The sequence below is a fragment of the Rhipicephalus sanguineus genome, chromosome 5 (genome assembly GCF_013339695.2).
Source record: "Rhipicephalus sanguineus isolate Rsan-2018 chromosome 5, BIME_Rsan_1.4, whole genome shotgun sequence".
Classification (NCBI taxonomy): domain Eukaryota; kingdom Metazoa; phylum Arthropoda; class Arachnida; order Ixodida; family Ixodidae; genus Rhipicephalus; species Rhipicephalus sanguineus.
Genome location: NC_051180.1, coordinates 83506786 through 83526604, shown reverse-complemented (window position 1 = coordinate 83526604; position 19819 = coordinate 83506786). Strand labels below are relative to the sequence as shown.

The window sequence follows — 19819 nt, the reverse complement described above, 5'->3', positions numbered from 1 at the left end:
CTAATTATCTATAGGAGGGCGTCAGTTCTGCCCAAGTCAGACCTTTGACGTCATTTTTCAATGCTGTTTACTGACGACAATGGCGACCAAAGACCCCTAACGTTGCATTAAAAAAACTGTTTACTGCCCACCTTTCTCCCGGTAAGCCGGGGACCAACGGCAGGCCTTTGTTAGAAGCACGCCATCGCTTCATTTTCATTCTTGCATCCATTGCGGAGGTTGTTTTCTTTCGGACTCGATTAACCAGGGAGGAAGGGGATGAAACTACCCCCCCCCCCTTTCCCCTAATGGAGAACCCTGTGCACGCCTATGCACAGAGTGATACGATTGCCTATATTTCGGGTAAACACAGGCGTATGCCCAGCGCAATACAACGTGGTTATGTCTTACAGAGAGTGCCGGGCCGCATTCAGTTATAATATAGTATACAACTGTGCGCACGAAATAGTGGAATTAACATAACGTGAAGCAGGAGAGTACGTTGCGGTTATTTCTCCCTCCAGTCTCACCATGAGGCTCATTATGAATAAACATGAATGCAGTGATATCTGACAACGTGGTTCGACGGCGCGATGAAACGACTCTGAAGGCATTAGACCGGGAACTAAGAATGAGGCTTTATCTTAACTTGCCGAGAAACGGGAAAACTGTTTCACCGAATTCGGCTACGTGCGATCTTCAACAACCACTTCCTGTATAACATTTTACTCACTGATTCATAATCACATTCTTGTAACGAACCAGATCAGCACATCTCGCCTGTGATATCCGAGGTCGTACGCATAACAGCAGAGCTGTCTGTAAAATTAAGAACAATAGGGAGGCCTGCACTATCTCTATATAAGGGTAATTATTGGGCCGTTGCCATCGATCTCCCGCAATTGCAAAGAGGGTATTATGTGCCGTGCAGATCTCATTGTCACGCACAGCCTCGCTGCAAAGTGCTCGGCATATATATGCGTCCGACGTTTTCCTTTCATTATATGTTTCTCTTTTACCGAGTGTGCATGAGTTTGAACATTTCAAAAATACATTTATTTTGAGCCTCGGGCTTAATTGTGACATCGAGCCATTCACCATTTTGTTTTCATTTGTTTTGGTAGTCGACGTTTCCTTTTGTAAGTTTTGTCACTGACAATGCCTTAGCCTATAAATGAAATTAATTATCAGAAACCTTGTGCTTCCAGCCTCACCCCCTAGTTCCCTTCGGCCCCCCTCAAAAGAAAGGGTTGTCGGAGGCGTTGGTACGTCATAATTTTAGAAAGCGGAAAAACGAGGACACAGAAAGGAAGGGCTCGTGTTGTCGCCTTCTTTTCCGTGCTCTCGGTTTTGCGCGTTTTTCATTATGACCCCCCCCCCCCCCACTTCTCCCAGCTGAACATACATATCTAGAGGAAAATGAACAACCACCAGTTTGTTGCACAAATCTGCAAGGAAGTCCATACAGGTTTTCGCAGAAAGTAAGGCCTTCTATAATTGACGAAAAATTCGTCCCGGTCCAGGGATCGAACCCGGGACCAACACCCATCCAGAGCATGAAACACGAGAAACCCCTCATGTTCCAATAGAGAATAATGGGATTGCAGGTAACAACCGATAAACAACCGATAAAGCATTCACGACGTGAAAAGACCCATTGGGTTGAATTCAATAAAACATTAACAGCAAAAAAGGAAAGGAAAACGTTAAAGAGTATGTATTACGGTTCAGGATATTTCATGAGGGAGCTCTATAGAATACTGCCTTTACGTTCATAGGGGGTCCGTAAATAATGGCCACGCATTGGCAGTATTATGTCTCGTCGCTGGATCAGAGTTATCCTCATGAACGTAAAGGATGATGCGGTATCCTTGATGAGTCGTTACCTCGGATATATATATATATATATATATATATATATATATATATATATATATATATATATATATATATATATACACACGCGCGATAGGCGGTACGCCATAAAACCAATGTTTGTTTGCAGGAACCCTGTACTCTCTTTCGCCACGCCAAGTCTTGCATCTTGTATTCGAAGATTCGAGACGACTGCGATCCGGCGATTGTCTGTTCGTCTATGCATACGCTGCTTGTGATTGAATGTGAGCCTGTCGCATACTACTTGTGCACGCTCGTGGAACAATACGCCCGAGAGGGCATCGCTGAATACTTGTGTACCTGTGCTACACAACCTACTCGCTTTTAATGAGTTCTATAATGGTGCGACGAATAGGAGCCGGCACCACCTTAAGAACCAGTGGATCTCGCTAATTTATGTAACACAGGGATAGGATGTGATCGAATAGGGAAAAGAAAGGTCGACAGGGGTTGCACCCAATGTGTTAGCAAGCGTAAGAGAAGGAGAGGAGTGGGCGAAAGGATGCGGGAAAGCAACTAAGCGAGTACACACGTGGTCGTCTAGCAAGTACTTAGAGGCAGCAGCATAGTTCAGTACAACAACCACTAAGCTCAGAATGGCTCCTGTAGCTTTCGCACATGGAGAACATCTGATAAGTACCTTTTGTGTCGTCAAAGGTTTCTTAACTCGGCTGCCGCTGCCGCGTCGCGGTGGTCTAGTAGTTATAGTGCTTGGCTGCTGACCCGAAGGTCGCAGGATCGAATTCCGGCCGTGGCGGCAGCACTTCGATGGAGGCAGAACGTTAGAGGCCCGCGTACTTAGATTTAGGCCCGTGTGGCTAGATGAGCGCAGATAAATCTGCGCTTATCGTGGCGAATTCCGGCAGGACTGCACATTAATAAGCGTTTCTTCTCGAATTATAATGGTTGCCTTGAGGACACTGCTGGTATAATATTGAACTGAGTCAAAATGGGCTAATAAGCGGACATTCGTTTCTCTTAGACAATTTCATGGGCGTAACAAATACATCGAACGATGACGAAAAAAAAGAACAAAAAACCCTTGTGATAACGTTGTAACCACTCTAAAGGGCGCGCTTACGCAATGCAGGGAAGCTCACGTTACACTGGACTCACCTGAGAGTACTGCTACGTCGCGTCGCTTTCATAGGTTCGGGCAAGCAAAATAAACAATCATTGTTCAATAAAATACTCTCACCGACAATCATATGAATGAAGGGCCAACTGCGAATCTTTTCTCAGATGCAAGGACGTTATTTAAAGCAAGTCATTTATGATTCAATCCAAGGGCCGCTGGGGCGTTGTTCTTTCTTGCGTCGTTCAATTGAACACTGAAGTACTTTTCTGTTTCCTTAAAATTGTTACATCTAACAACACCACGTCCCGTAATTTCCCTTTTTGTTTCTTGCTGATGAGGTCCTGCGAATGGGCTTCATTCAGTGGCGAATTTTACACAGGATACTGTCCTCGTTAGCGGACAGGCCACAGGTTTCATAAGGACATAACCGCAGTTCACGAAAGACAACCGCAGGAAAGAAGACAGCACCTTGCGCAGCTTCTCCAGTTTGGTGGTCCTTTTTTTGCGCTGTAGTTATGTGTTTACGTAAACACCAACTCGCTCAACAACATGTCCTTGCACAGGTTCCTTGATGTTCAACCGACGCGAGAACATGTCGCTTAAACGCAGAATACACATCCATTATTAGCGATGCAGGTGATAGGTAGGTGTTGGGACGTAAAACCCCAACAAACATTAGTGATCGGTAGGGGCGAAATTAAAAGAAAATAGTTCTCACAAATATCAAAGAATTTTAGAGGTCCTTAACGACTCATCAGTAATAATGACCCTGAAAGGTACATGAATCTTCGCATCCACTTTTTTACGGCGAAAATAGTTAATAAAAAGAAGCCGCCGCTATCAACCTGGTTTGCAAGCTCTCATGTACATTCATTACATAAAATAGAAGATTCGGTTGTTTAGAGTTTAAAGTCAGAGCCTTCCACAAACGCTACTGCAAGTTTCGTTCAGAATTACATTTAACTGCACCGCGGTTTCAGTTCATGAGCAAGCATTTCCACCTCCTGCACAAAAACAGATGCGCACACATCTAGTACCTTGGTATACAGTTCTCGTCATCATAGTTATGTAAACAGACACGCTTTTGTTGTTGTTAAACAACTTCGCACACCAAGCCGAGATGTATTTTAGCCACGACGTCGTCGGTAAATGAGACAAGGACACTGCACAAACACACCATTAGTTCAGCTTCTCAGATGACCTGACAGCGGCAGACTGATTAACGTCTTCCCTCGAGCTGAAGTCTTTTCCCAATGAAGATAGCTCGGTATGTGCTGTCGAAGTACCTGCGGCGGTTCTTTGTTGTCTTTTGAATCGTCTAGGCAGCAGATGCTTGTAGTCCTTGAAGCCGAAAAACAGGTACACTCCCTGTAGGCCGATCAAGACGATTACAATGATGTCGAGGGCGAGAACGTTGACGAACGCGCCGACGAATGCCAGAAGCCACGTCGTCCCCATGATGAACGCTAGCTTCACAAACAGCGCCATGTGGGACTTGTTGCCACCTCCTTTGAAGTCGAAGGCAGCGGCTCGCTTGGCGGTGTTGCTGATCTGCAAGACGATGTGGACGTAGAGGCCGATGTTTAGGAGGAGCAATATCACCATGGGCATGAGAAAGAAGGTGAGCTGGCTCCAAAGGCTGCCTATCCAACAAGCGAAGCGCCCGTACTGAGGCGAGAGCACGAAGTCCGGCGCTGTCCAGTTGAGCACTAGGCACAACGTGATCACAACAAGTGGTCCGCCCCAGGCGACGAGAGCGTAGATCAGGAAACCGCCATGCCTGCTGGACGTCAGCCTGACTGCAGCCACGTTTTTCCAGATGTCGAAAGAGAGCACGCTCGTCCAGAAGAAAGTGGAGAGAAAGCCGTAGTGCAGGACAACGGCGAAACCAATGCACACCGACTTGGGCACATAGAAGCTATTTCCCAGGAGGAAAAGCAAGTGGCTGCAGAACAGCGTTCCGGAAAGGCAAAGCGTGTATCTCGACGAAAACGTGCGCGAGGTTCCGTAGAACACGTAAACGACGCCTTTCAAGAACAGGCATACGAGTGACAGGCTGAGGCAGATGATCGTGAGATAGCTATGCACGTTGTAAGGCTCGTGCCCGGAGCTCGTGACGTTCGTCATGTTGGCCATAGTTTCGTTTTCTGTCGTGGGCGTCAAAGCATTCGCATAGTGGTACTGGGGAGCCCTGATGTAGCATTTCCCGCTGTGCCACGAGAAACAGGAACCTTGGCTCACCACTGGCCTTATCAGCGACAACAGGTTCGGCCGGAACCCTGACTTTTTTTGTGCACGGGGCCAAATTTCGCGCACGACTTGTTTCGGCAAGCACTTCATCGACGAAAGCTCGGCACCGTTGCAGAGTCCACAATACACGTTCTTGTACACCACTTCGGTTTCATTGGTTTCGTATCGCACTGGCGCGAAGTAAGTTAAACATTTGCGCGTAGTCTCCTGGTCCGCGCCTTCCGGACAGGTCCCGACTTCGACGAGCCCGTCGTCACAGGGCCAGAAGAAAACCTCGATGTTGTCTAACGCATACTGGGGAGGAGCCACTTCAAGATTCCTCCCAGGAGTTCCCGAGACGTTCCAAAACATGGACGTGTTGTCCAAGTCGTAGTTGCAGAGCGCACAAAACGCGTTGAAGTAAGTCAGTTGTCGCTCTGTGGTGACCGGAATTAGGTAAAACGGATCTCCGAGCTGTGTTGCGTTCTCGCAGGAGCTGCGGACGTCGTCGGCAGGCCACTCGGGGTCACAACCTGACACAACGTAAAACTCTCTCCGAGAATACTTATCAACGTTTCTTCCGATGCACGTGGACGCCGTTGGAGAAGAAAGACTGGCACCGGCGTCCCAACAGCAGTCGCCATAGCGTTCGCAGTTCGCGACACAGGAGCACGTCAGGGCATACTCCTTTTCTGTACAATTGACTCGCGAGGCACTGCAGCCGTGGAGCTCTTCGGGACACCGAAGGAGCTCCTCGAGGCGCGCTGGGGGTATGTCCGGGTGGTCTTCTTTCGACACATTCCAGGGCAGCGTTGCGTTGCACTCACTTTGGAAACAGCAACATTTCTCGCAAATAAGTGTCACAGCGATCAAAATGAGGACGCCTTCCATGGTTTCCGGAGTGCCACCCTACAGGATCAGTGGCATGGTGTCACCTCGCAGCGCCACACGTGGTCTTGAATACACTGCGCGCAGAGAACACGAACGAACGAAAACATTTGGGCGAGTTCGTGATGCATGATGAACCACAGCGCAACTACTAAGACAAGGACGGCACAAGGAAGGACGAACAATGAAAATAAACGAAAATACAACAGAAAATAATACTTTTTCTAAACCGTACTTGGGACGCACATTTCGTGCAAGCTGCAATTGACCACGGCATCCCGAATTTCCCCTGGCAATGTGTGATTAAATGCTACAGAGCAGGAGACTCAAACTCACCTCAGCCTGCGGGCCGCAGTCACTAGATTGTCTCCCGCAAGGGCCGCGGCAATGCAGATTAAAGCGAGGGGGGCGGGGAGAGGTTGAAGAGAATGTCACCTAACGTTGCCATTTTAAGGAAGGCGCTTCGCATGTGTTATATACACATCATTTAATGAAGGGGATCTGAAGTCAGGATTCGAGGAACATACCGATACTGTTCCCCACATTGACTGAAATCTGGACGTCGCTTCTGGAATACACTTTTACAGCCGGGCTCTTAGAATCCTCCTAGGTTGTTCATTCCTTTGTGCGCAGCTTCGCCGGTCTGGGGGAGAGCTGATGCGAGGTGGAGAGGAGGAGTGAGGCACGTGCTAGTAGAGCAGGTCTCAGCGGGAGAGAGGGAGCGACGCGATGGGCGCAAGTATTATGACGCCATAGCTCTCCGATAAAACGCGCGCCCATGCGCTCGCTTCGGCGGTCCTCTTTCTCGCAGTGGAAAGACAAGTGAGGTGGCGTTTGCTTAACCCTCCTTCTTGCAGTGGAAAAGAAATGATCAAAACGCCAGGCCTGTGCGGAAAGTGCGGCACAGTCACAGCGAAAGCTGGAGGAGCGGCATTTCTAGAGTCCGTTATAAACTCTCTTGTGGCTACTAATACAAGTACACCAGCAACGTACCCACTACACCACAAATCATAATTTTTGTGAACTTGGGAAGTACCCACCACGACATTATTCGCCATTCTGCGGAGAAGCGAGGTACCATCTGTAAGGTATTATGTGCACTTTGTTGATGCTGTGGCTGATGGCGATGAAGAATTAGGGCAGAGCCTTTGTAATGGGTTGGAAGCATTCAACAACCCATTCGTTGCGCACTTCGCATTGTGTGACGCCTGGTTACAGAATTCGCGTTGTTTGAAACCTGGTTGTTATTTTACTCTTATACCACACTACATTACATATGTTAATATGGTTCCTTCCCGTGATGAAGCCTGTATAGGGTGTTCTTGCAAAGCAGTTTCAAGCACCGGCATTGCTGAGGTAGAATACTGGGCTCCCACGCAAAGGGCCCATGTTCGAACCTCGTTCCAACCCGGATATTTTTTCGCATTTACTTTTCTTTTCTTATTTCGCGCGATAATGGTTACGGACACCGGCGGCGGCGGTGGCGGACAACTACGGCGCCAAAAACGGCCCTTGTTGTGATCTCATGACAGCTTTTGCTGTAATACACAATCATTTTTCACTAAAATATTCTCAGCGACATTCATATGAATTGAAGACTAACTGGAAATCTTTTCTCAGATGTAAGAACGTTATTTAAAGCAAGTCATTCATGATTTAATCCAAGGGGCGCTCAGGCGTTGTTCTTTCTTGCGTCGTTCAAGCGAACACTGAAGTTCTTTTCTATTTCCTTTAACATCGCTACATCTAACAACAATACGTCCTGTAATTTCCTCTTTTGTTTATTGTTGATGAGGTCCGGCGAATCGGCTTCATTCAGTGGCAAATTTTACACAGGATACTGTCCTTGTTAGCGGACTGGCCACAGGTTTCATAAGGACATAACCGCAGTTCAAGAAAGACAACCGCAAGAAAGAAGACAGCACCTTGCGCAGCTTCTCCAGTTTGGTGGTCCTTTTTTTGCGCTGTAGTTATGTGTTTATGTAAACACCAACTCGCTCAACATGTCCTTGCACATCTTCCTTGATGTTCAACCGACTCGAGAACATGTCGCTTAAACGCAGAATACACATCCATTATTAGCGATGCAGGTGATAGGTAGGTGTTGGAACGTAAAGCCCCAACATTTATTAGTGATCGGTAGGTGCAAAATTAAAAGAAAATAGTTCTTACAAATGTCAAAGACATTTGGAAGTCCTTAACGACTCATCAATGATAATGCCACTGGAAGGTATACTTTCTGTGAGTCTTCGCTTCCACTTTTTTTTACGGCGAAAATAGTTAATAAAAAGAAGCGGCCGGTATCAAGGTATTAACCTGATTTGCAAGCTCTAATGTATACACATTCTATAAAATAAAGGATTCCGCTGTTTCGAGTTTAAAATCTGAGCCTTCCGAGAGCTCTACTGCAAGTCTCATTCAGAATTACATTTGACTACACCGCGGTTGCAGTTCATGAACAAGCACTTCCGCTTCCTGCACAAAAATAAATGCGCACACATCTCGCACCTTGGTATACTGTTCTTGTCATCATAGTTATGTAAACAGACACGTTTTTTTTTGTTGTTGTTGTTGTTAAACAAGTTCTCACAACAAGTCGAGATGTATGTTAGTCACGACGTCGTTGGTAAAAGGAGACAAGGACACTGCACAAACACACGATCAGTTCAGTTTCTCAGATGACCTGACAGCGGCAGACCGATTAACGTCTTCCCTCGAGCTGAAGTCTTTTCCTGATGAAGATAGCTCGGTGTGTGCCGTTGAAGCGCCTGTAGCGGCGGTTCTTTGTTTTCTTCTGAATCTTCTCGGCAGCAGATGCTCGTAGTCCTTGAAGCCGAAGAATAGGTACACTCCCTGTAGGCCGATCAAGATGATCACAATGATGTCGAGGGCGAGAACGTTGACGAACGCGCCGACGAATGCCAGAAGCCACGTCGTCCCCATGATGAATGCTAGCTTTACAAACAGCGCCATGTGGGACTTGTTGCCACCTCCTTTGAAGTCGAAGGCAGCGGCTCGCTTGGCGGTGTTCCTGATCACCACGACGATGTGGACGTAGAGGCCGATGTCTAGGAGGAGCAATATCACCATGGGCATGAGAAAGAACGTGAGCTGGCTCCAAAGGCTTCCGATCCAACAAGTGAAGCGCCCGTACTGAGGCGAGAGCACAAAGTCCGGCGCTGTCCAATTGAGCACTAGGCACAACGTGATCACGACGAGCGGTCCGCCCCAGGCGACGAGAGCGTAGATAAGGAAACCGCCATGCCTGCTGGACGTCAGCCTCACTGCTGCCACGTTTTTCCAGATGTCGAAAGAGAGCACGCTCGTCCAGAAGAAAGTGGAGAGAAAGCCGTAGTGCAGGACGACGGCGAAACCCATGCACACCGACTTGGACACATCGAAGCTGTTTCCCAGGAGGAAAAGCAAGTGACTGCAGAACAGCGTTCCCGAAAGGCAAAGCGTGCACCTAGACGAAAACGTGCGCGAGGTTCTGTAGAACACGTAAACGACGCCTTTTAAGAACAGGCACACGAGTGACAGGCTGATGCAGATGATAGTGAGATAGTTTTGCACGTTGTAAGGCTCGTTCATGGAGCTCGTAACATTCGTCATGTTGACCATAGTTTCGTTTTCTGCCATTGGCGCCGAAACATTCGCATAGTGGTACTGGGGAGCCCTGATGTAGCACTTCCCGTTATGCCACGAGAAACAAGAACCTTGGCTCACCACTGGCCTTATCAGCGACAACAGGTTCGGCCGGAACCGCGTCCTTAGTTGTACGCGGGGCCAAATTTCGCGTACAACTTGTTTCGGCAAGCACTTCATCGACGAAAGCTCGGCACCGTTGCAGAGTCCACAATACACGTTCTTGTACACCACTTCGGTTTCATTGGTTTCGTATCGCACTGGCGCGAAGTAAGTTAAACATTTGCGCTTAGTCTCCTGGTCCGTGCCTTCCGGACAGGTCCCGACTTCGACGAGCCCGTCGTCACAGGGCCAGAAGAAAACCTCGATGTTGTCTAACGCATACTGGGGAGGAGCCACTTCAAAATTCCTCCCAGGAGTTCCCGAGACGTTCCAAAACATGGACGCGTTGTCCAAGTCGTAGTTGCAGAGCGCGCAAAACGCGTTGAAGTAAGTCAGTTGTCGCTCTGTGGTGACCGGAATTAGGTAAAACGGATCTCCGAGCTGTGTTGCGTTCTCGCAGGAGCTGCGGACGTCGTCGGCAGGCCACTCGGGGTCACAACCTGACACAACGTAAAACTCTCTCCGAGAATACTTATCAACGTTTCTTCCGATGCACGTGGACGCCGTTGGAGAAGAAAGACTGGCACCGGCGTCCCAACAGCAGTCGCCATAGCGTTCGCAGTTCTCGGCGCAGGAGCACGTCAGTGCGAACACCTCTTCTGTACAATTGACTCGCGAGGCACTGCAGCCGTGGAGCTCTTCGGGACACCGGAGAAGCTCCTCGAGGCGCTCTGGTGGTATGTCCGGGTGGTCTTCTTTCGACACATTCCAGGGCAGGGTTGCGTTGCACTCACTTTGGAAACAGCGACATTTCTCGAAAACAAATGTCATAGCGATCAAAATGAGGATGCCCTTCATGGTTTCAGGAGTGTCACACTGGAGGCCCAGAGGCATGGTGTCACCTCGCAGCGCCACACGTGGTCTTGAATACACTGCGCGCGGAGAACACAAAACGAACGAAACATTTGGGCGAGTTCGTGATGCATGATGAACCACAGCGCAACTACTAAGACAAGGACGACAGAAGGAAGGATGAACAACGAAAATAAACGACAACACAAAAGACAACAATATTTTTTCTAAACCGTACTTGGAACGCATATTTCGTGCAAGATACAATTCACCATGGCGTCCTGAATTTCCCTTGGCAATGTGTGATTAAATGCTATAGAGCGGGGGTCTCAAGCTCACCTCAGCCCGCGGGCCGCAGTCACGAGATTGTCTCCCGCAAGGGCCGCGTCAATGTAGATTAAAGCGGGAATGGGGGGGGGGGGGGGGGGGGGGGAGGAGGTTTGAACAAAATGTCTCCTAACGTTGTCATTTGAAAGAAGGCCTTTTCGATAAGTTATATATAGATGATTTAATGAAGGGTATCTGACGTCAGGACTCGAGGAACATATCGATACTGTTCTCCACAGTAACTGAAATCTGGACGCCGCTTCTGGAATACAGTTTTACAGCGGATCTCTTAGAATCTCCCTAGGTTGTTCATTCCTTCGTGCGCAGCTTCGCCGATCTGGGGGAGAGCTGATGCAGGGTGGAGCGGAGGAGTGATGCACGTGCTAGTAGAGCGGTGCTTAGCGGGAGAGAGGGAGCGGCGCGGCGGGCACAAGAAATATGGCGTCCTTGCTCTCCGATAAAACGCGCGCGCCCGTGCGCTCCGCTTGGCGGTCCTCTTTCTCGCAGTGGAAAAAAAAAGGGAGAGACGCGGCTTTTCCTTAGAGATGGCGAACATTACCGTCAGGACTCCCGAAAAAGAAACCGCTCGATTGCAGGGCCGTCGAGAAGTTAATCGTGAGCGGATGCGGCGACAGCGATCCGATTCTGAAGCGAGAGCTAGGGAAGCTGAAACCACGCGTCGCAGTAGTGAAGATCCCGAGTTTAGACTGAGGGAAGCCGAGAGCTCGCGTAGGCGAACAAATGAAGATACGAAGGCTTGTGAACGTGGCCGCTTGACCAGTGGAGCTAGGCGAAGTACAGCAAAAGTTGGGACGAAGACTAAGTGTGAAACGAAGTGTGGGACGAAGTGAGGGACGAAGTGTGAGACGAAGTGTGAGACGAAATGTGAGACGAAGTGTGAGACGAAGTGTGAGACGAAGTAAACACCCAAGACCAGCTCCGCTGGTCTTTGGTGTTTACAATAGCAGAGCCGCGCATATTTTTTTCCCCGTGCTTATTTTACAACACACGGTGACTGCATGGGGTGGCTCACAAAAAAGATAAGGAAAAAAAAAAGATGTCTAAGATCAGTCACGCTTCTGTAGCTCACGAACATTCTTATTAAGAAGAAACAAAATATCGGACGAAGACAGTCATCTGCGTGCCGGGCCGCTAGCGATAGACCCAGCGGGCCGGGTGTTTGAGACCCGTGCTATAGAGGGAGAGTAGCGAAGGAGTTGCACACGAAAACTGAGTCGCACACTCCGTGATTACATAATTAACATTTCGCCATTTTCAACACTGTCAGCAATTCAAGTTGTCTTATTCAATCATGGGGGCGCTAAGCCTGATAACCTTCACAAACGCTTGGTTAAAATCAGTTGACTACCTAATTACCTACGTCCAGTGCGAGGGAAGACATTTTTTTTTTTTTGGGGGGGGGGGGGGGTAAGAACTCACCGTGATTAAGACAAATGGAGTGTCATTTGAGATGCCGCAGTTACACATAAATGCAATACAATGTGAGTTAAAAATTGCTCTCATAAACTTGGTAATGACTTCATTAATTAGCGCCAAAAATATACAGCCTAGGGGAAATACCCAACTTGATACTTTGAAGGAGACAATCACTGTCGAAGGCCATCCTACTTCATAAATTTTGACTCGATTGTATGTTCAGATATCTGCTGCCGGTATCAGAACTGAAAATACCTATTTATATTGATAAATTCTTATAGACCTACGCCTGCTACCAGGTCCCCAAGATTTGATCGTAATTCATGGCAATCCACATTTATTAGTTTATTACTTCAGTCTTCCTGACAGTACGCCGTTTATGCCGCGGAAGTCGGCCTACACACACAGTGGCTGTATTGCAATCGAGTTGATTTATGTGAGTCGAGTCTTTGTCGATTAACGTCAAAGGCCCTTCTGCAAGATGAAACCACGTAATGTAATTTTGGAATAGGAATAGTTAGATATAAGTGTCAAAAGTTTACGGGACATGAAATTTGCAAAATAGTCAAAAATTTTCTGTGAGGACAAGTCACACAACTTCGAATTTTACGTTGTATCGCGCTTCAAACAGTAATTTATTCACTCAGATAGAGAGAGAGACACATGAAAAAAAATAAACGAATAAATAGAGAAAGGAGATGATCGTCCAAAAAAGCACGAAAAGTGACTCGTACCTAGTAAGCAATACTTTCAAATCCTCGCTGCCCTTACAAAAATATGTTACGCCGTCTATAGACACTCTAAAAATGGGTATAGGCAGTCTATAGACTGTATAAATGGATTTTTGTAAGGGTGGGAATGCAACTTCGACACATAAAGCGAAATATCAAAGCTAGATTACTTCCGTGATTTAAGAAGGTGAGACAAAATTGACAAAGTAAACCAAGCCATTACTTGAACAGTATTTACCTCGACATTCCTTTCGTCATTCGATGTTGTTTCAGCTACGCAATCAGGATGCAGTGGTATCCCCCGATTCAGGTGCCATTGCAGCAGCGTCGTCGGTCTGGGAAGCTTTTTCCCCTGGCACTGATCTGGGAGAGAAGGAAAGAGAGAGAACGTTACAACAACGTGCGTGCGACCGCAACAGCCACGGATGAAATGCGCCGACAGCACAGGCTGTGTCGTAGAGCCCAACTGTCGTGACCCTGCTCGCATCCGGTATATGCATCCGCGCCAGACGCGATAGTGCATCTGGAGACCCTTAATTTGCGGGAAAATATAAAGCGGAGGCAGATAATAACACGCATTGAGCGTATGATTTGCTTCGTTTCACTGACGCTTAACGTAGCAAGGACTTGGGCGATGAGCACGTCATAGTGGAGGCCTTTGGGTAGTAGTCGTTTCGACTGCCACATGCTTTGCAAAACGATTTCTGGCTGCGGGTTTAATATGTGAAAATTGACGTCGCGTGAAAAGCAAGGTATGTACGAATAAATGGGTGGAATGACTGGATGAGCGGGATGAAAAGCCGTGCTTAAAGTACCGTGTACGCCGATTCGCATGACCATGGCATCACGCGTTTTTGTTTTGCCATCATCTTTATGCCTACTCGTTATTATTTTTTACCTCCTCTGTCCGTACATTTAAAATTTTTATTTCACATCCCTGTAAAGCAGGAAACAAGAATCATATTCTCCAGCCTGAGATCACTAACTTTTCTATTGTTAGTATATTCCTGTTCGTTGTACCTTGGTGAAAAACATAAAGCAAATGAAAAAGTGTTATTGCAGATTTGTTTTTGCCTGTGCTGCAGAACTCATGAAGTCATCGATACCTATATTTCCGCATTTCAGCCATGACATGATCAGTTGCTTCTCGGCTAACGCCACAGTAGATGTTTCGCAGCAAAGGCAGGTATCGGTGAAAAAAAAAAGAAGCGCAATCGCATGCATGAACGACAAAAGCATGCCGCACTTGTTACTGGGGCATGTGCAAAATAGCAAGAAAAATTGTGTCGCGAGAAACAGGCTGTAGACGTAGTTTGTCCATTTTTTTCTTTACAAGTTCAACGGCGAATGCTGTTTTCACTATTCGAATCAAGTAAAAGAAAAGGAACGTACTTCACTAGAACAATAAAAAGTAATCTGATTAATTGTTTCCTCTTCGTGACAAATGGCAGGAAGGCAACCGGCAAATGCAAGTTACCGGTTCTTCCAGTCCCGCCGCGTCATATCTCCCCTCCCGAAGTAAAAAAAACAAAACAATAAAGATCACACTGCGAATAAAAACACAATAGTCCTACCAAGGTTATTATAAATCACTAAACAAAATAATACCTCTACCACTGATCAACTACAAGCAGTTCGTGAAACATGTATCGCGGCATGCATTATTGCATGTATGTCTTCCGGGCGCCCTTTGACATCTCGCAGTGTTTACGGTTGTTTCCCACGACCTCTACAACGTGGCCTGGCCTAGAAACTAAATTTTTCTGCTTTCATTCTTTTGTAACACGGACTGATGGAGTGCATCGAGCCCGCGACTATATGAGGCGGGTCTTATATTTCTCTGAGCTGCATCTGTCTATAACGATAAGTATATATATATATATATATATATATATATATATATATATATATATATATATATATATATATATATATATATATATATATATACATATACGTTACGCGTGCATATTGTCAACACATGGCATAACACTTACGAAGTTGGTCACATGTCCCCTTGGTTCAGCTATGTGAGCTCCCTAGCAACTACGTAGCAGGCATACTCATGTCTCACTCTACGCAGTCTGTTCCAGGACCCGCAGTCATTCACATCAAAACAGAAAACATTAAGAGTTTACGCGTAAATATTTGGTTTTTGTTAAGTATATTCTCGGTGAGTCGTAAACATTCCTGAGAATCTGAAAAAGTCCGAAGCATAGAGGGCAGCTCTCACTTTTAGAAAAAGGAAATCGTAAAGTGGTTCTGGTTGTCAAGCAATGGGCTTGGTATTTCAGACAAGCAATATCGTCGTCCGCATACATTATCACTGAGTCATAGCACGGGGGTTTTGGGAAGCATAGCACAATCAATCAATCAATCAATCAATCAATCAATCAATCAATCAATCAATCAATCAATCAATCAATCAATCAATCAATCAATCAATCAATCAATCAATCAATCAATCAATCAATCAATCAATCAATCAATCAATCAATCAATCAATCAATCAATCAATTGTCATTGGAGCTATGCAAGTTGCAAAACCCAAGCTGCACAAGGATGTCCTTACTTCGTTTGCTGCTCAGACCTTGTTTCTGAAAGGGTTTGAAATTCGCAAGTGGATGCGATGTCCTTTTCAGGAAGTTCCGTGTCCTCCGTTGACGCACTCGTGGCTACAGCCTTGCCCTGTGTGTGCCGGCGCTTCGGGAACATGTGCCGGTAGTCCTTGAATCCGAAGAACAGGTACACACCCTGAAGCCCGATCAAGATGATGACGACAATATCAAGAGCGAAAATATTAAGGAACGCGCCGAGGAAACCCACGACCCACGTCGTGCCCATGATGAACGCGAGCTTCACGAACAGCGCCATGTTATGCTTCTTGCCGCCGCCTTTGAAATCGAAAGAAGCGGCGCGCTTAACCGTTCTTCGGATATGCACTACGATGTGGATGTATAGGCCTATGTCGTACAGAAGAAGGGCCATCATGGGGGTCAGGAAAAATACGAGCTGACTCCACAGGCTGCCTATCCAGCAGGCGTAGCGTCCATACTGAGGCGATAACAGGAATTCCGGGATCGCCCAGTGCATCAATGAGCAGAGGGCCACGATGGCAAGTGGAAACCCCAGGCTACGACGCAGTACAGCAGAATGCCACCGTGCCGGATTGACGAGCGGCGAACGGGCACCACGTTCTTCCATATATCGAAAGATAGCACGCTGGTCCAGAAGAAAGTGCAGAGGAAGCCATAGTGAAGGGCTATGGCGACACCAAGACAGAACGTCTCGGGTAGATCGAAGCTATTCCCGAGGAGGAAAAGCAATTGACTAAAGAATAATGTCCCCGAAAGGCACAACGTACATCCAGAAGAGAACAACCGCGCACTCTTACACGTCACGTAGACGACGCCTTTCAAGAAAAGGCACGAGAGCGACAAAGCTATGCAGATGATGGTAAGGTAATTTTGCACATTGTAGGGCTCGGCTCCAGCTTCGGTCGTGTTCGTCGTATTGCCAACAGTTACGTCACCGCTTGCCAAAGAACCGTTAGCAAAACGATACTGGGGATTTTTGATGTAGCATTTGTTGTTGTACCACGAGAAACAGGTGTCTCGGCTGACCACAGGCCTTACGAGTCTTACGAGGTTGGTCTGGAGGAGGCCTTTTTCTTTAACGTACGTATCCATAGCTCCGGCACAAAGTGTTTCGGTATGCACTTCATTGACGAGGGGTGAATTCCGTTGCACAGGCCACAATAGACGTTTTTGTACACGACCTCGAACTCGCTTCCTTCGAGCTCCACAGGAGCGAAGTACGTCGAGCATCTTCGCTTCGTTTCCAAGTCGGACCCTTCGGGGCACGTCTGTATGTCTACCAGTCTCGAATCGCAGGGCCACAGAAAGAAGTCTTTGTTCTGCGAGACGTACAGTGGCGGAGTCACTTGCAAACCCATCTTTCCAGTTCCCGACGCGTTCCAGAATATCGACGTGCTGTCCAAGTCGTAGTTGCAGAGGGCGCAGAACGCGTTCGAATACGTTAATCCCCGTTCGGTGGTAACTGGAATCGAGTAAAAGCCATCGCTAAGGTCGGTCGCGTTCTCACACGAGTCCCGCACTTCATCGTAAGGGCCACTCACGGCTGCAGCCCGACACCGCGTAGAAGTCCCTGCTGAAATACCTGTCGACGTTACGTCGAACGCACGCTGCTTCGGCGGGCAGGGGAGAGGGACACCTCAGCTTGCCAACAACAGTTCCCGTACAGCGCGCAGTTCGCCGCGCAGGAGCACATGACGGCATGTAAACCATCCTCACAGTTGGCCGGCGACGCGCTGCAGCCGTGTAGACCATCGGGACATCTCAGTAACTCGTCGAGGCGGTCCTGCAGTATGGCCGGGTGGTCTACTTGCGAGACGTTCCACGGTAGCGTTGCATTGCAGTCGGTGTCATCGGTGCGGACACTAAACACACAAAGAAGGGCGAACGCGATAACAGTTGCGACGTTCTTCATAATTTACGCATCGCACCCCATCATGTCTACACGCGCGACAGGCTTCGCGCCTCATCAGACTCCCGGGATGCACTCCGTTCAGAAGCGATGTTGAAATCTCATGCAGCAGTTTACCTTGGACGCGAACTTGTAAAACTGAAAACCCAGGTGGCCTTGATCAGTCTCATCACAGGTGGAGCGAGCGACCGGTAAGACCGCCAACCAGTGCCTCAGCACTAAATGGAGCAGATTATGTATGCAGCTCTTGTAGTTTCAGTCGAGAATAAAACTGGGGCCCAATACACAAAGCTTTGCCGCGCGTAAGTGCTCTTCAAATTGGTCTGCCACCGTCGCTAATGATTTATTCAGTGCGAAGATAAGCTGGAATTCGCTCTAGCGATTAAATATAGCGCGAGATTTTCTTCGTGATTACAGGGCCCGACAATTGCACTGAACTGTTATCCATCAGTTCCATCAACCCCGTCAATATGCACAACATTAGGCGCTAAACGTGTCTGATTTTTTCTGTCCATACTTATAGATCATAAAGTCTCATCTATTAAGATACCGCATTTAAGAGAAACACAATGCGCCCGCGAAAACGAGCTGACAATAGGCACTAACCTGACGCAATGGTGAGCCTCCGGACGTGGGTCACGTAACTGACGGGCCCGGCGGCATCCTCCCCGGCGATGTTTTGCCTCCGTTGTTTTTGCCGAGGAGGCCGCGCCATCCTCCGGCATTTCGCACGACGAAGAAAACCTGTCCTGCGAAGGCCGCGAGTGGCTCGCACGCACGTGGACTCGGAAGGCAGCCGTAATCAGCTGCGACCCTTAGCCCTCTTCTTTCCTTTCTGCTTTTTACATTGATGGAAATCGCGACAGGTGAGTGAAGGACGGCGTAAGGAGGTAAGTGGAGTCTCGCGTGTTATTCTGGACACGACGGGTGGTTCGCTGCCAAGACAACGCAAGTATTGGTTCCGGTTACACACAGCTGGTACGTCTGGCGGTTAGGCGTGTCAGGCGCAAGCTTCCTAAAAAAAAAAAAAAGTTGTCGAAGCTTGGCTGAACGGTTCAGGAAGATGGTTATGGTGGTTTCTATGAGCATGCCCATTGAAACGGCGCGGTGACAAATAGCCGCCTAGCCAGTGTGAGCTAAACAGGTTTTATTACATCTACTGTATTCTGAGAAAGGCAGCAGAACAGGCTCCTTAGTTTTCTGCAGTATAGATAGTGGTTTAGCGCGAAACAAGACGGGTGTTGTCCGGTATTTGGCGTACCCCTTGTTTGCCTTTACAAACTATCTATGGCTGTAAGGAAACTGGCCTTATACCTTCCTTGTTTTTTCTTCTTCACCAGCACTATAAGACGTCTTTTATCCCAAGTTCTCAGCCGCTGACATGCTGGCTCCGCTACCGGTTTTGGTCCAAGCACTTCTCAACCGCGGGCGTTCTCAACTGCCCTGGCTGGGTGAACACATGGCGTGTATATCATCCCTTGAATGTGAATTTAATCTCTCCTTGTATTTATACGTGCAACAGCGCGGCAGTGCTTTGATTAGTGTGCAAAACTAAAAAAAAAATATCCTTCCAGTGGCTTCTGTTACAACGGAGTTGTAAATGACACACCTGTTGATTTTGTGGCGTCCGTTCATGTCCGTCCACGAACAGAAAAAAAACCACGTGACCGCCTCCGAGCGAATGAGTACCTCACATAATCACGTCATCACGGCGTCACACATACCAAAAGTAGTGACGTAATCGTGACGTCAATAGGTGAACTGTGGGCCGGTAACGGAAGCAGTGCAACACCATTTCAGGTGCAGAAAGCGTTAGTGAAGCGGTACGCCTTCCGTACGAGTTTCGCCACGTCATTCGAATCTAGGCGCTGGTTGGCGCGGTCGCGAGTGACAACTATGGGCCGACCGCCCATTGTGAGAACGCCCGAGAAGCAGCGCGCTTATGAAGAGCGCTGAAGAGAACAGAGACGGGATCGAGTGTGCCTGTCAGCTTCGCTGGCCACCCACCTCCACAGAGTGGAATGGTTCCAACATTTTTGTTTTCATAAGATTTCTTACACCAGTGTCAGACGTTACACTACTTATGACGATTAAGTCTGAATGGGATCAAACTTCCCAACTGTAATTGGCTGCCTTATGTAGCTTGCCT

The 19819-nt window shown here is 47.8% G+C and overlaps 1 protein-coding gene and 1 pseudogene across 4 annotated transcripts; both read right to left on the bottom strand.

Annotated features, from left to right (window-relative positions):
- Window positions 1-3732: 3732 nt before the first annotated feature.
- LOC119393903 (adhesion G protein-coupled receptor E4) lies at window positions 3733-18426 on the bottom strand. 4 transcript variants are annotated; one of them, XM_049416413.1, is made up of 4 exons: window positions 18277-18426; window positions 13403-13527; window positions 9821-10749; window positions 3733-5218 (listed from the first exon to the last, which is right to left on the bottom strand). In XM_049416413.1, exons 3-4 carry the CDS (start codon window positions 10709-10711, stop codon window positions 4133-4135), a joined length of 1977 nt encoding a protein of 658 aa, XP_049272370.1. In that variant the 5' UTR covers window positions 10712-10749; window positions 13403-13527; window positions 18277-18426; the 3' UTR covers window positions 3733-4132. The 4 variants fall into 4 exon arrangements, 3 of the variants coding, with proteins under 3 accessions (XP_049272370.1, XP_049272371.1, XP_037517021.1); XR_007416388.1 differs by having other exon boundaries at window positions 3767-3798; window positions 8387-10749; window positions 18277-18420; XM_049416414.1 differs by having other exon boundaries at window positions 4115-4458; window positions 9061-10749; window positions 18277-18421.
- LOC119394771 (adhesion G protein-coupled receptor E3-like) lies at window positions 15733-18385 on the bottom strand (annotated as a pseudogene).
- Window positions 18427-19819: the final 1393 nt, after the last annotated feature.

Excerpts from the sequence above, each read along its gene's own strand:
- LOC119393903 (XM_037661093.2), bottom strand. The coding sequence starts at position 10,711 with ATGCCTCTGGGCCTCCAGTGTGACACTCCTGAAACCATGAAGGGCATC.